This window comes from Grampus griseus (genome assembly GCF_964374135.1).
Source record: "Grampus griseus genome assembly, chromosome: 14".
Taxonomy (NCBI): domain Eukaryota; kingdom Metazoa; phylum Chordata; class Mammalia; order Artiodactyla; family Delphinidae; genus Grampus; species Grampus griseus.
This window is the reverse complement of record NC_139008.1, coordinates 31020579-31036924: the sequence shown is the minus strand read 5'-3', so window position 1 is coordinate 31036924 and position 16346 is coordinate 31020579. Positions and strand designations below refer to the sequence as shown.

At 44.5% G+C, this 16346-nt stretch overlaps 1 protein-coding gene across 1 annotated transcript in view; it reads right to left on the bottom strand.

The window, feature by feature from the left end:
- GRIN2A (glutamate ionotropic receptor NMDA type subunit 2A) overlaps positions 1-16346 on the bottom strand; it is a gene marked incomplete at both ends in the record, with an annotated part of 362339 nt that overhangs the window by 140900 nt on the left and 205093 nt on the right. Inside the window, one exon of the mRNA XM_082671041.1 lies at positions 11756-12348. Within this exon, the coding sequence (XP_082527167.1) occupies positions 11756-12348 (593 nt within the window). The remainder of the gene's footprint in view (positions 1-11755; positions 12349-16346) is intronic.

Sequence of the window (16346 nt, the reverse complement as noted above, 5' to 3'; positions counted from 1 at the left end):
TGGCTTTGGCCAAGTTATGTAACTTCTCTAGTCCCCGATTTCCTCACCTGTAATATGAGTTATGATTTATAATTGACCTGCTGGTAATCTATCCAGCATCCATTTCCCTCTTCCTCACTCTTAATAGAAATCACATTTGTTGAGACTTCATGTGTCCTATAAGAATCCATGGGACTTGGAGGAATGGAAGCTTACCCCATCTCAGTTCTAAGAGTAGGTCTGGTTTGGTGTAACTTAATCCTATTTGCCTTCTCAGGGATTGGGTTAGCTGTCTGAAATTAAGCCGGTCAGTACATGGCATTTTCAAAATGGTTATTACTGGCCCAAAGATGGGCACATGACCTAATTTGGCCACGAACAAAGAAGTCATCTGAGATGTTTCTGACAGCAAGCTTAAGGTCATGAAGGAAGCACTTTGAGAACGAGGACTATACTCCTCAAAGGGCAGAGTCAAGTTCATATCCTAAGTAGAAAAATATAAAGCCATTTAGAGGTCTCTTTGTGTAGGAAGAGGATTCTTACTAACCTCTAGTATTCTGTAGGCATGAGACACTTTTACAGTTAAAGTATTGTATGTTGTGATAAATTGTGTTTAATTTTCACATAATAAAATACAGACTGTGAAGTTTTTATTATTATTATTTTTTTTTGCGGTACGCGGGCCTCTCACTGCTGTGGCCTCTCCTGTTGCGGGGCACAGGCTCCGGACGCGCAGGCTCAGCGGCCATGGCTCATGGGCCCAGTCGCTTCACGGCAAGTGGGATCCTCCCGGACCGGGGCACGAACCCGCGTCCCCTGCATTGGCAGGCGGACTCTCAACCACTGCGTCACCAGGGAAGCCCTTGAGGACATAATTCTTTTTTTTTTTTTTTTTTTTTTGCGGTACGCGGGCCTCTCACTGTTGTGGCCTCTCCTGTTGCGGAGCACAGGCTCCGGACGCGCAGGCTCAGCGGCCATGGCTCATGGGCCCAGCCGCTCTGCGGCATGTGGGATCTTCCCGGACTGGGGCACGAACCCGTGTCCTCTGCATCGGCAGGCGGACTCTCAACCACTGCGCCACCAGGGAAGCCCCGGAGTGTGAAGTTTTTAAAAAATATTTCCGTGAGTTGAATTGTCCTAAATCCCAAATTACAAATGTTTGCATTTCATTAAATTGAAACTAAATTTAATATATGTTTATGATAAGATCTTATATTTGAAGCTGTCATTTAATTACCTAAGCATCCAATAAGAGGATGTTAGATTCTAAACAACCAAAGGGAAGAGTTTAACAGGACAAATTCTTTATTATTATCCAAGAAGAGATAATTATGAAGTTTAGTTGTGTGACTGCATATGGATTTTAAATAACTTATTATGACATTAATTTATCTTGAAAAAAAAAGAGCAGAGTCAAGAGATCACAGGGGGAAGAACCAGAACCTTGAGCATACTGCATCTGAAGTCCACCCTGTGTCTAGATTTCCAATCAAATAACTCAATCACATAACTGAATTTAGTTGATTATTACCTGCAGCAAAAACATCCTAACTCATACCTAAGGATAAAAGATAATGTATTTAAAGTGACTGGCACATAGGAGGGACTTAATACATGGTAGGTTGTATCATTAGAGTATTTTAACATTTCCATTACATCCGATTTTAAAATATATATGATTCCAACTTATACCTCCTCCCTTTTCCCCTTTGGTAACCATAAGTTTGTTTTCTATGTCTATGGGTCTATTTCTATTTTGTAAATAGTTTCATTTGTATCACTTTTTTAGATTCCACATGTAAGTGATATCATATGATATTTGTCTTTCTCTGTCTGACTTACTTCACTTACTATAATAATCTCTAGGTCCATCCAATGTTGCTGCAAATTAAACAACAAGGTCCACTGTATAGCACAGGGAACTATATTCAATATCTTGTAATAAGCTATAATGGAAAAGAATCTGAAAAAGAATATATGTATTATATATATATATTATATATATAAAACTTAATCACTTTGCTGTACACCAAAAAATAACACATCGTGAATCAACTATACTTCTATCTATCTATCTATGCTTCCATAATGTAACTTACGAAACTTGAAGTTTCCCTTCCCCCCCAACACATAATGATGTATTAATTAAACTGTTGAAACTTCCTTTTATTAACAGGGATGGAAATGAAAAGGAAATGAGCATGTGTCTCAGGACAGCTGTCCTCCACTGTGTAGGAAACAGTGATATATGTTTATTCCTTGTGTTTGGATAGGATTTAATCAAATGATGCAAACCCTCAGGAACTGGCTATGGGGATTTGGACAAGAGTATACCAGACATCAGCAGATCAGCCAGTTCATTCACCACACTTTGAGGCCTGTGTAGCAATGTGGCTGGCCTCCCCTGCCCACGCAGAACCCAGTTAGCATCACCAAGCTGACAGTGACTCCTCTGTTCCTGCGATCCATGCCAGGCTTTGAGGCACCAGGAGCCTGCACAGGGGCTCAGTCACACCTGCAGGCAGGCAGCATCTACATGGAGGCAGGAGAAGCGGGGAGCAGGAAAGCAAGAGGACAAAGGCAAAGAACAGGTGGAGAGGCCCGTTCTGGCTGTCTAGCTCCCACCTGGAAGGAATGACAAGGAGGGCTTCTGTCCTACATACGAGGAGGAGGGGTATAGACAGACACCCTTCCAGGAAAGCAAAGGACAGCTTATAAATGAACTGGCCCTTCACACCTTGCCATATGCTCCTCTCTTGTGGTGGAAAGGATTTTTAACTTGTTTTGTGCGGCATCAGATGTTTTCCAGATCATGTCAAGAATGAAACAAAAGCAGAGGTTTTTTCCCCCTTCCTGAGTATGACCTCCTCGTCTCTTCAGACCCAAAGCTTGGCTCGCCACCTATGTCATGGATCCAGCCCAGTATGGTATTGGTTTCCTTTAACTCAAAGCATTCACTGCTCTGATGATTTGCTTGGCAGTTCATCATGTGATAAAATTTTACTTCTTCCACATATTGGTTAAAACTTCTGGTCAGATTATTTAACTCTCCTAGGTTGCACTAAGCCCAGATAGATTAACAATGCTTGTGGATTATAGATCTTTGGAAGGTCCATAGCCTCCATCATGATGTCTAGCATATAACAGACATTGTACAGACACCCACTAGGCTCCACAACAAAATCAAGGCTGAGAATAGAGAGTCTCCAAGGCGGAAAAGGCAGCCGAAATTCACAGCCCAACTCGTTTCCTCCAGTATTCTCCTTCCCCTCAGGGATTATTTACCAATTAATGCTGAAGTTCCTTAAGGTTGGAACCTGATCACTCTTCTGAGTCTTCATTCTCCCCTAGGTGATCTCACCCAATCCTGAGGTTTTAACTGGCATCAGTAAGCTCAAAACCTGCGTGTTAGATTTTCAGCCTGAACTCAGACTCTTTTCTCCAATTGCCTACTTGAGATTTCCACTTGGATGTCTACAAAGTACGTTCAACTGAACATGTCTGAAATTAGATGCTGTTCCTGTCTCACTCTCCCCCAATTTGTTTCTTCTCCAATTTTGTGCAAGGTACCGCCATCTATTCAGCTGTACAAGTGAAGAAGTATTATTGAATCTCTTCTATCATTTCATATCCATCCATCACGTTTTGTTAATTTTACTTCCGAAACATGCATAAGCCCACCCACTTCCCTCTGAATCTATAGCATTACACAGATTTAGGTCTTAATCTCCTAACTGGTCCCTGTGCTTACACATTAAAACCCCTTGCTCCCAATATACTCTCTGTTAGCAGGCACCAGAGTAGTGAAAATGGTGCTTTTCTTCGCATAATCCTTTCACAGAAGGAAGCCGTAGCAAATCATTAGTATATGTCACCAAATTAACAAGTTTCAAAATGAAAGCTTCCCTAGTATTCAAAAAAGGATAAAAGGAAATACGTAGGAAAAAGATCAATACGTATTTTTGTTGGCATGCTGGTTCCAAAATCCAAAGATTTGAATCTGGCCTAAGGCAAATTTGAACAATATTTATGCTTTATGTGTGACCCCAAAACAACCCAAACCACCTTTCCTTCAAGGTAAAGGCACGGACAATTTCTGACCCTTTCAAGTTGCCAGCACTGGGTTTCCACCATTTGTCGAGCTATTCATTGGATGCCAATTGGAAATGATTGACTTGCATCGCTGGGTTGGCATACGGTGCTCTTGACTTCCAGCCAAAAAAGAGAGGGCGGTGTTCCAGGAGAGGTGCCACAAACAGAGATGAGGCTGAGGAGAGGCTGTTGACTTCACTCTCAGGCTGAACACCCAGGGAGCACAGCCCACCTCTCGTGGGTCCATCAGGACACAAGAGGTGTCAGATCAAGCTGTGCATCTGGCCGAGCGAAGGGGGAGAATTAACATCTGCAGGGGGCCAACTACATCCTAGATGCTTGGCTAGGTAAATTATGTGCATTTAAGTGTCACCATAATCCTGTACGGTTGGAATTATCTCTGTATATAATCAAGGAAATGGAGGCTCAAAGAAGTTAAGTAACTTGCCCAGGATAGCCTAGATAATGAGAGGGTTTGAACAAAGCACTATCCAAAACCACATTCCACAAAGTCACACAGCCTCGTGGAATACGCTTTGGGTTCTTAATGTGGTACAGGCTGCTGGATTCTCTCACTACATATCTCTTTGAGACTCAGTCTTTTCCCCCTTTCCCGAGTCCAGACTCCCAATCAGATTTACAGCACAGGCCCAGAGGATGGCTTGGTCTCCTGGGTACCTGGTGTCATCGCCAGAAATGTTTGTTGAGCATATGCTGATCCCACAGATAAATATTTGCAGAGTTATTACATTCACCCAGGGACGTTATAACGCAGAGAATTATAACTGCGCAGGCCTCTTTCTTGGCATTAAAAAAGAAACCAGGGCTTCCCTGGTGGCACAGTGGTTGAGAGTCCGCCTGCCGATGCAGGGGACGTGGGTTTGTGCCCTGGTCCGGGAGGATCCCACATGCCGCGGAGCGGCTGGGCCCGTGAGCCATGGCCGCTGAGCCTGCGCGCCCGGAGCCTGTGCTCCGCAACGGGAGAGGCCGCAACGGGAGAGTCCACAACAGTGAGAGGCCTGTGTACCGCAAAAAAAAAACAAAAAAAAACCAACAGTGATAATTCTGATTATCAAATACAAATATGCCAACCAGGTTCAGATCAGTCTCTTAACGGGTCATTAAACCAGGAAGTTTTCCTATGGATATTTCAGAAAGGAAGATTGAAAAAAGTATCAATGTAAATTGGATATGAATTAAATTTACTCTCCCTTATTTATCTTCCTTCCATTTCCCTTCCTGTCAGGGTGATAATTTACAATGCTGTTGCTTCTTAAAGCAGAAGCTGGACTTTATAAATCAAGAAGTTAATGTAAAACACATAAATGGTCAAGCCAGGTACCATCAATTAAAACCAAATAACTTCCCTTTAATAGTAATTCATAGCTCTCCCGAAGAAGTTGTTCTTTTTCCCCTGGTTGGGGCTGTAGATCTACCTGAGCGCTTCTATTTGACTTCCAGTGCAGCGACTGCCACATCCTCCTCCACAACTGAAAGGGGAGCCGAGCTACAGGACACAGAGTCACAACTCAATCGGTAACAAACAAGATTGAAATATACCTCCATCTCTCACTTCCCTGTCTCTGTACAGCTTGCAGTATAACAGGTATAAATTAAAGTAATAATAATGATGATAATCATCATCATAAGAATAATGACTTCACAGTTGTTTGTGTAATGCCTACTACATGCCAGGCACAATGATAACTGTTTTACATATATGCTTTCATTTAATTCTCCTACAGTATGAAGAAATGACTCTCTCTCTCCCCCCCCCTCCCTCCCTCCCTCCCTCCCTCCCTCTCTCTCTCTCTCTCTCTCTCACACACACACAGACACACAGACACACAGACACACACACACAGACACATGGGCATTTTAGGAAAAAAGCCTGAGTTCGGAGTGGTTAGTAACTTATACTTGGTAAGTATGTGGCTAATTCAAAACCAAGCTGGCACTCAGCCCGTGAACTTTTCTCCACTTTTTTCTCTACCCTTCTTCCCACTGGCCACGCTCCTCCCAAGCTAATCCTTTGGCAAGTGCGTTTAAGTCTTAAAAGCATCCACCTTCTCCCTTCTATGACCTCCTCCTTCATAAATGTAAAAGTGGAAGAGGAAACACACAGATGTGCACACACATTTTACCAACAATGGTAACCATCTACAGATTGCTTTCCATATGCCAGGCTCTAGCCTACAGGACAACAGTTTTCTTATCCCCAGGTTACATCCGAGGGAGCAGACTTGGAGGAATCAAGTGACTTGGCCGAAGTCTTGAAACTAGGAGAGTTCAGATCAGGGATTCAAACAAGGCAGCCTGTCTCCAGTGCCCACACTTTTTTTTCATCAAATTTTTCTGGCTGCACCCCACGGCTTGTGGCATCTTAGTTCCCTGACCAGGGATCAAACCCGGGCCCTCAGCAGTGACAGCACGGAGTGCTAACCACTGGACGGCCAGGGAACTCCCAAGTACCCACACTCTTGACCATGATGTCGTGCTGCCTCCGGAGGGGCCCCATCCGCTAGTGAACCGGAGATGTTCTTGGGACAGAACTGGACAGAGCAGCCTAAGTTCCATGCCAACAAAACAGGTAATGGTTTACCTTCACAGATCCAGGAGTTGCCAGCGATGTGCTCTGTGCTTGGTGAAGGAACAGATGTTTAATAACTCTGCAGTAGCAAGGAGGCGGTTACATAACATGGCTGAGCTATTTTTGAACTTTGGAAAACGCTGACTGCTCTTTTCAAAGTGCCTTCTGTAAAACCAGAAATATTAAACATAAAGAACATTTCCCCTTTTCCCCACTTTTTTTTTTCTGAAACAAGAACAGACACAGGTCCATGGTAGGATCATTAACCCGGCAAGCAGACCCTTTGTACCTGGTCCATCACTGTGAGCAGTAAACCATTGTGACAATATTTTAACTGTACAAACTCTGTGTATAAGATTACAAGCAACGTCGGTGAAGGCCACTGAGGGACACACCTAGTTAGCCCCAAGATGTAGAACTCAACCAGTCAAAGCAGGACCCCCGATCCCTCAGCAACTCACCATGAAACCATCAGGCGTGACTTCACCTGAACCTCTTCTGAAGCTATCTGCATCCTCCCTACTGCAGAGTGGGAGTGATGAGAGCTATTTGTTTACAGATGCTTTGCAAAATGAGACTTTTTAAACCAGCTGAAAATGTAACTTTTTAAAGCTTTAAGTGAGAACTCCTAACTCAAGCTGATGGGTCCGAATCAGGTTGCAGACACATGTGTTCTCTGCCCTGAGCTACCCAGACTGAAGATTCCTTACTGTCAACAACCTAAATGTCCATCAAAGGGGGCTGATTAAATAAAAGATAGAACACATACAACAGAATACAAAAAAGCAACTAAGATGAATACACTAGTTTTATATGTGTCCTCATAGATCATGCTTGAGCCGTAGGTTGAGGTAAAGGAAATTCCAGCACATTAGATACCACTTATGATATTAAAAAGAACTACCCATTGGGTCTAAGGTCGCACTGTATCTGTATCAAAAGTACAAAACATGCACATGGATTTAGATACATACCAAATTCACTGTGGTGTTTTTCTCTCTCATGGAGAGAAAGGGAGAAGAGTGGGGCTGGGGAGAGGTATAATCAGGACTTTCTACATTATCAGAAATGTTTTATTTCTTTTAAAAATTTGAAACAAATATGACATGTTCACTTTGTTCTCTGGGGTGAGTATGGGGGTGGATGTTTCATCAGACTCTGTACTTTTTTTTTTAACATCTTTATTGGAGTAGAATTGCTTTACAATGGTGTGCTGGTTTCTGCTTTATAACAAAGTGAATCAGCTATACATATACATATGTTCCCATATCTTCTCCCTCTTGCTAGACTCTACTTTTTTTACTATTCTTTTCTTTTCTATGTTAAAAAAAGTCCTTGTTGCGCTTCCCTGGTGGTGCAGTGGTTGAGAGTCCGCCTGCCGATGCAGGGGACATGGGTTCGTGCCCCGGTCCGGGAAGATCCCACATGCCGCGGAGCGGCTGGGCCCATGAGCCGTAGCCGCTGAGCCTGCGCGTCCGGAGCCTGTGCTCCGCAACGGGAGAGGCCACAACAGTGAGAGGCCCGCGTACCGCAAAAAAAAAAAAAAAAAAAAACCCCTTGTTACCTGAGTTTGTCTTTAGACGAATTTCCCCCATCTTCATCAGACTGTACATTCTTTGAGAAGTTATATGTTAATTCATGTATGATTCCAGAGGCTAGCACAGGGTTCGCTGGATAGAAGGAGTGATGGATGGAGGATAGAGATATAGTGCCCTTAATCCTTTTCTTAAAAACTGCGTCTTGGGGCTTTCTCCAGCTCCTGGTCCTTGTCTTGCTTCGCAAGGTCCCACTCTTTCCTGGGTGGGCTTAAGGAACACTGTGCTAGTGGGGAAGTGTGGCGAAGAACCCACATACTGGTTGAGCCCTACACACTGTGGCTGAGCGCCACCAGTGCTCCAAGGGTGGAGAAATGTTTCATGAAAACCAGGCGGTGGGGGCTTCCCTGGTGGCGCAGTGGTTGAGAGTCCGCCTGCCGATGCAGGGGACACGGGTTCGTGCCCCAGTCCGGGAAGATCCCACATGCCGTGGAGCGGCTGGGCCCGTGAGCCATGGCCGCTGTCCCAGTCCGGGAAGATCCCACATGCCGCGGAGCGGCTGGGCCCGTGAGCCATGGCCGCTGAGCCTGAGCGTCCGGAGCCTGTGCTCTGCAACGGGAGAGGCCACAACAGTGAGAGGCCAGCATGCCGCAAAACAAAAAACAAAAAAAAAACCAGGCGGTGGATGACGGCTTACCACACTTAATGCATTACTTCTCTGCGGCTGAAATACCACCTACAACATTGCTGCATTCAAAGCATAACTCCTGGAAAGAGCACACCAGGATTTCACAGGAGTAGAATTTTTTTTTTTAAGGAGTGGAATTCAGGGTGGTCACTAGAAAGAGATCTGAATGTCTTGCCAATTATCCTTCTCAAGTTCCTCTTCCTGTATATATTATATTTCAATTGCCCTACAATTGAGTTATGTTTCCATCAGAATTATACGAATATTCCAGCTGCAAGGCACTTATTATGGGAAGTGAGAATTCATTTGGGCTGGCAGCAATCCTGCCTCTGTAAGACACTCCCGTGACTCATACCAATTTATCCTAGTTCCTTCCTGATACCTGGACAATTATTAAAAATGCTGAAAGTAGCAACGTAGAAACAAGATCATTAAAGAGGGAAAGAGGAGAGAGGAAGGGAAAATTTCAAAGGACCATGATTTCCTAACCTAAGAGTTCATTTTTCGGATAAATGTCAGTTTCAGGTAAAATCTTTAAGCCTCCTCCATCACACACACACACACACACACACACACACACACACGCACGCACGCACGCACGCGCACACACACACACACACAGACACCCCACTAGCTGCAGACCAGAGATTATCCCTGAACTGTAGCAGATTCAGAGTCCTAAAACCTTCCAGAGACATTTTAGAGTGACATGTTATTCTACTGATAATAAACTCACCTGGTCTGCTGACTATACTTTCTGATGACCAAAGCAACTTCACTGCTCACTCCGACAGTCATTAAATAATTGCCAGGTGCGAGGCACCCATGCTAAGGGGCACTCTTCATGCATCACCTCATTTCATACTCAGGACAACCCCTAGAACATTGGTTCTCAATGCATGTTCCCCAGACCAGCAACATCGTCATCACCCAGGAACTTGCTAGAATTGCAAATTCTTAGAGCCCACTCCAGAGCTACTGAATTAGAAACTCTGAGCATGGGGCCCAGCAGTCTTGTTTTATCAAGCCCTCCCAGTGACTCTCATGCATGTTGAAGTGAAAGAACCACCATCTAGGCAATCCCTGGTCCAGGAAGATCCCACATGCCGCAGAGCAACTAAGCCCGTAAGCCACAACTACTGAGCCCATGTGCCACAACTACTGAGCCCACGTGCCTAGAGCCCGTGCTCCACAACGGGAGAAGCCACCGCAATGAGAAGCCCGCGCACCGCAACAAAGAGTAGTCCCCGCTGGCCGCAACTAGAGAAAGCCTGCGCACAGCAACGAAGACCCAAAGCAGCCAAAAATAAATAAAAATTACAAAAAAAAGAAGAAACAAAAACAAAAAACACCCCATCATTTTGCAATGAACAACTGAGGCCCAGAAAGGTAAAATGATTGTCCAAGTCACATGGAAAGTGGACAAGACAAGATTTGAACCCTAACAAGTCCAACTCCACAGCCCAGTCCCTTAATCATGGTGCTACACTGCTTATCTGAAGAATGAGCATGGATTAAATCAACGAACATCAGGCAAACACACGCAGAATGGGTGTAGGAGTGATCATTCTAAATCTCAACAGCTGAGCCATAATGATGGCCCACAAAGAACAATGACACTTCTCGGAAACATCAAATTTAACTTAAATGTCCACCAAGATGGGAGTAGTTAACTAAATTATGATACAGCCATATGATGGAATACAATGCAGATTTAAAAGTGATGTCTGCCAAGATTTCCAACAGCCTACAAAAACACTTAGGCCATGGGCTTCCCTGGTGGCACAGTGGTTGAGAGTCCACCTGCCGATGCAGGGGACACGGGTTCGTGCCCCGGTCCGGGAAGATCCCACATGGCGCGGAGCGGCTGGGCCCGTGAGCCATGGCCGCTGGGCCTGCGCGTCCGGAGCCTGTGCTCCGCAACGGGAGAGGCCCATGTACCGCAAAAAAAAAAAAAAAAGAAAACAAACAAACACTTAGGCCATATGAAGGGAGGAAATTCAGATACAAACTCTGAGACTAGGAGCACCAGTGTGGGCACTTTCCCCAACATGTAACGTGTTGGTGAGGATGTGGGAAGTCGAGTGATTTCACAAAATGCTAGTGTGAACATAAAATATATAGTCACTTTGTGGGACAATTTGGCAATAGACACTTAAATTTTAAAATGCACTTGTTCCATGACCACAAAACTCTACTTCTTAGAATCAACCCTAGAAAAACATTTGCACATGTGCACGAAGAGACAGGTAAGGATGATTATCACTGCAGTTTAGTTTCTAATGGAAAAAAAGCTGAAACAACATAAATTTCTATTATTATGAAGATTGGATAAATAAATCATGGTATATCCCTATTGAGGAATGCAATGTGCAGTTTACAAAGAACGTAGATATTCATACATACATATCTCTATATACACATACATATGTATATCTACATGTATCTGTGCATATGCACATGTATGTATACATACATCTACATATATTCATACATGTGTATATAGATAGGCATGTATATACATACATATATCTATATATACACACATACTTAAGATATAGCTATAGATAGAGGACGGATAGATAGATAGATAGACAGACAAACAGATCTCAGGTGCAGGTTTCCAGGGTATACGTTGAGTAAAAAAAGTAAGTTGCAGAAAACCAAGGATGATGTTACTTAAAAACAAAAGGAGATGAGACGAGAGGAAGAGGGGAGAGAACAAACCAACAAATCCCACAGGCACACACACAACATTCTCTATTTTCAGTGCACATTTTCAGCAATGAGTACATATCGTTTTTAGTATTTAAACAAACAACAAGAAAACTCTGATTCCACTTTGGCGGACAAGCAAAGAGCCCCTCTTACTGGTGCAGCGTGTGCAGTGGGACCTCTGGCTTCTCCATCTGCCCGTAGCAGCTGGCCTTGGCCTCGGGGATGTAGGAGAACTTGTCCAACATGGAAGATGCAGCAGTGGTCAGGATGCCCAGGCCGTCCCTCACCCTTTCCTCCAGGCTGTAGTCCCAGTCATCGTAGGAGACAGAAATAAGTCCCGATGGAAACTCTTTGGGGATGAGCTCCGTATTCCCCGAGACCAAGCTGGGGACGATCCAGAAGAAATCGTACCCAGTGAGGCCGAGGGAGCGGGCCTCACTCAGGATGAGGACGGCCTCGTCTTTGGAACAGTAGAGCAAGATGACGGAGGAGTGGATCTTCTTCAACTGGACTTGTGTCTTTGCATCCTCGAAGGACGTGTCCAGTGTGATCACGTTCTGCATGTCCCAGCCCACAAAGCTGTTGTCCACCGTGGTCTTGATGAAGCTGATGAAGTCCCTGTAGCCAGGGAAGATGGTGGTCACCAGGGAGAACACATGCCAGTCATAATCCTGCATGATCTTCAGCATGACGGTGACTTGCTGCTGGATGGACGCGCCAAACTGGAAGAAGGTAGACGTTGGATCCTGCCAACAGGTAAAAAGAAAGCAAAACAGAGGGTGAGGCCGAAGGCAGTTTATGCACAACCTTTGTTGTTTATGCACAACCTTTAAGCCTTTGTTGGCTTAAAGAAGCTCCTTCCTAGAAGTGAGGGAAAATAAATCCCACATCTGTTCATTCACAAACATTCCGGAGCACCTACCGTATGCCAGACTCTGGAACGGATACTGGAAACACAGGGATGAGAGAGGTCCCTGAGCTTGAAGCCCACAGCCCGGAAGAGTGAAGGACATCTGTTATTTTGCCAGCTTCATTTTTCCTCTAGTTCATCTCACCACCACCCCTCTGGGTTCAGATGGGTCCAACAGAATGAACTCTATCTGGCCCCCAAGCTCATGACTGGAAAATGAAGCCGACAGAAATAAAACAACAACAGGAAATAGAAGGAGGTTCCTGATGACATACTTGGGGCATCTGGAGTCAGTCGTGCCTGGAGCCATTTACTCTGGACCTGTTGGTTATGTAAGCCACAAGTTCCATGTTCACTTAAGCCAATTTTAGGAGTGTTTCTAAAGTCTTGAACTCTAGATGCACTTGAACTCTAGATTCCTGTGTAATATAGAGTATGATAAATGCTAGGTGGACATCTCTCTGTTCAGTCAATAAATATTTGTTGAACGCCTAATTACATGGCAACAACATGTTAGAGCTTGCAGAAATGATGATTTATAAGACAGACAGACATGGCCTCTGCCTTCATAGACCTGGAAGGAAAGTGAAGAAGAGCAACGTCTATGGACTGGGGGCTGAGAGAGGCATAAGGGGGTGTTGAAGGAATATCCAGGTACAGAAGAGGGGAAGCCAGTGGACAGTATAGTCAGAGAAGCCCTGAGAATACATCTTGACTATTCCAGGAACTGGAGATAAATGCATGATGGTCTGTGATGTAGGGGGGGGTGAGATGATGTTGAAGAGCTTGGCAAAAACCCCATCACGTACAGCCTCAGAGGCTATGTTAGACCTTATTCTGAGCATAAGGGCAAGATGCCGAATGCTCTTACACTGGGAAGTGACACGGTTACTTGTGTTGGGTTAAAGGGTCTCTAATAGTCCTAACATCTCACCAAGTCATGATCTGATCATGAGAACAAACTTCCATTTAGAAAAAAAAGTGGGTGGTGCCCACAGTGGCACCATTTCCAAACTACCTTCACACTCCTTAACTCGTCAAATCCCGTGATGATCCTATGAAGTTGGTATTGTTGGTTGGGGAAAATGAGGCTCAGAATGGTCCATGGCTAAGTCAGCGTCCAAACTCAGGTTCCGGTTCCACTTCCAGCCCCTTTCCCAACATACCACCACAGCCTTCCTGGGATCACTGAAGATCTGCATAGAGTAGGCGCTCAAACCATGTTGTGGACCCACTGGCATGGTGCAAAAATGCCAACTAAACAGAAAGTATGGCTCTGTATTACAGCAAAACAGGATTTGACAAATGCAGAGATATATTTTTTTCTGGGAACTGAAAGAATTCTCCAAGGGTCCTTATCATATTGCAGCCATGCTTGCATGTTGCATTCTGTATGTACCATGTGCATTTAATACACCCTCAAGTGTACAAATACGAGGATTCCATTTCGTGTGTGTGTGCGTGTGTGCATGAAGAGGGGGTGATTCCATTCATGGCTTTCAGAACAACACTTAGTAGCTGTGCATGTCAAGTCTTTCAACAAGTCTGCATAGTCTTCCCTGTGGATGCTCACTGACTAGGAAGTTTTATCTGAAAGGGCTAAAAGCTATCGTTCTTAGAAACAACCCCCTTTTCTAAAGTGCATGGAGGTTGGGGGGTAATCTGAGTGCAGCACGGCCTGAAGGCAGAGAGAAGAAACAGGAATAAATGCCTTCTGGGCCGCTTCCAACGTTACAGTTCTATGAATTTTACCTATCATTAAATCAATTAAATGGGGTAACATTTAAAGACTTGGGATAATTATCTTTTCCCCCACAGTAGCTTTTGGAGAAATCCAATATTCTTGGATTGATTAATCACTTTCTATCACGCCTCAACAAGGTGGCGAACTGCTTAAGGGCAGAGATTTTGCTGGCCTCATCTCTCTGTCCCCAAAATCTGGCAGGAGTCTTGGCACACGACCCGTCTGGAGAAGGAGGGTGAGGGAGTGCATGAGTGAATGAATGTGTGAGTGAAGCTCAAGAGAAATGTCCTTGGTGTAAACACAAAGTGAAAGGGGAGATTCAGTATCCAAGGCTGTATTTTTTTTATATGGCTCTCGAATGTCATGTCCAAAAAATAAAAACGTTCAACATTATCATCCCCCTATCCTGAGGAACCACGTCACCATCCAAGGCCCAGATATATTTAGTGTGTCCTTTATTGATAAGAAGGAGAATATATAAGTCCTGTGAGCCTCAACAGCTGCCCATAGAGCCTCATTAAATACCCCGAAAGGCAACAATATAAAGAATCCACGAGCAGAAGGCGGCACAGAAGTGAAGTCTCAAGACAATTATAGTCATCAACCTAAAGCACTGTCAGGTGTCTCTTGGGATGGGACTGAAAAGTTCCAACCTTACTTACAAAAGAAATGTAATCATTCCCATGGAGCAAAGATGCCTCTGAGGAAGCCCGTCACTAGACTTACATTATGACTGCAAAAGGCAATGGAATCAGCATCTTGCCCTGAGCACATGAGGAACGGAGAAAGTTCTCAGGTGGACGTATGCTAAGGGCACAGTTGGAACCCAATAAAAAGGACCTCTGAGACAACCTACTACCAGTTATCCCACTTCTTTGGGATAACTGGTATTGGTGAAGAGGTGGAGGTCAAACATGCTAGATGTGGGAGTTGGTGGTGTTTGGGATGCTCCAACACCTCTGCTCTATGTACTATGAGTTGGACATTATTATATCCATGTACGTGTACCCATGAGCACAGAGCAGAACTGTAAGCAAATGCAGCCTTATCTGGCTCTCTACGTAGAGAAAGGAGGGCATGGCTACACATTAAACTTCAGAAAGGAGAAAGGTAATTATAGGGATAGCCATTCAGTAGCCAAGAGCTGGCTTGGCACAAGCCCCCTGTGAAAGAGTATGTACAAACCCCTTGCCCTGTGCCATCCCTACTGTCCTGCCCAAGCTGAATCTCTCCTGTTACCCTCCTCTGATCCCCATTAATCTCTTCCCCCAGAATGGATAGCAGTGTAACTTCCGGGATCAGACTGCCCAGGTACCGATCCAAATTGTGTAGCCTTGGGAAGAATCACTTCATCTTTCCAGGCCTCAGTTTCCACATCTGTACAATGGGTATAGCAATGGTAATAATTATACCAGCTAACATGCCAGGAGTACTTTGTAAGAGTCATGTGGCTCAACACTTTCTAGGTTGTAGCTCATTTAATCCCACCCCCAACAATCTTGCCAAACTGGTACTAGTATTATCCCCATTTTACAAATGAATAAGTAGACTCTGAGGTAGAATGATTTTTTCAGAATCACACAGGTAGCGAATCAGGTTTGCCTGCCTGAAAGATTCCAAACTTTTCACCCCTCACTACCCTATTGCCAATGATAGCACTTCCTCATTAAGTTGTAAGAATTAAATGATTTCTCTGTATAAAATCACCCAGTGCAGTACCCATCAAATATCATGTGCTCTACAAGTGTACGTCACTATTATTTTCACCCACTATTATTCAATATTTTCCCCCTGGGTCAGGAGTTCTGGTGTCTCACATCAGGGGGTTATGATACCTGTCCCTCTAAAAGACGTAGTTCACTCCTGACTTGAGCATCTCAACAACTTGCCTTGTTCACGGCTGCCCGATTGAAATCCCTAAAGCACAGCTTTAATCACACCACTCCTCTCCTCTACAGTCACCAGTGGCTCCCCTAGGCCTACCACATTCAGTTCAGACTCTCTAGTTCACCCCTCCATGCACACCAGTCAAACTTCATAGTTGGAATAACATGGGCTCTGGGGTCTATAAGACCTGAGCTCACGTCCTG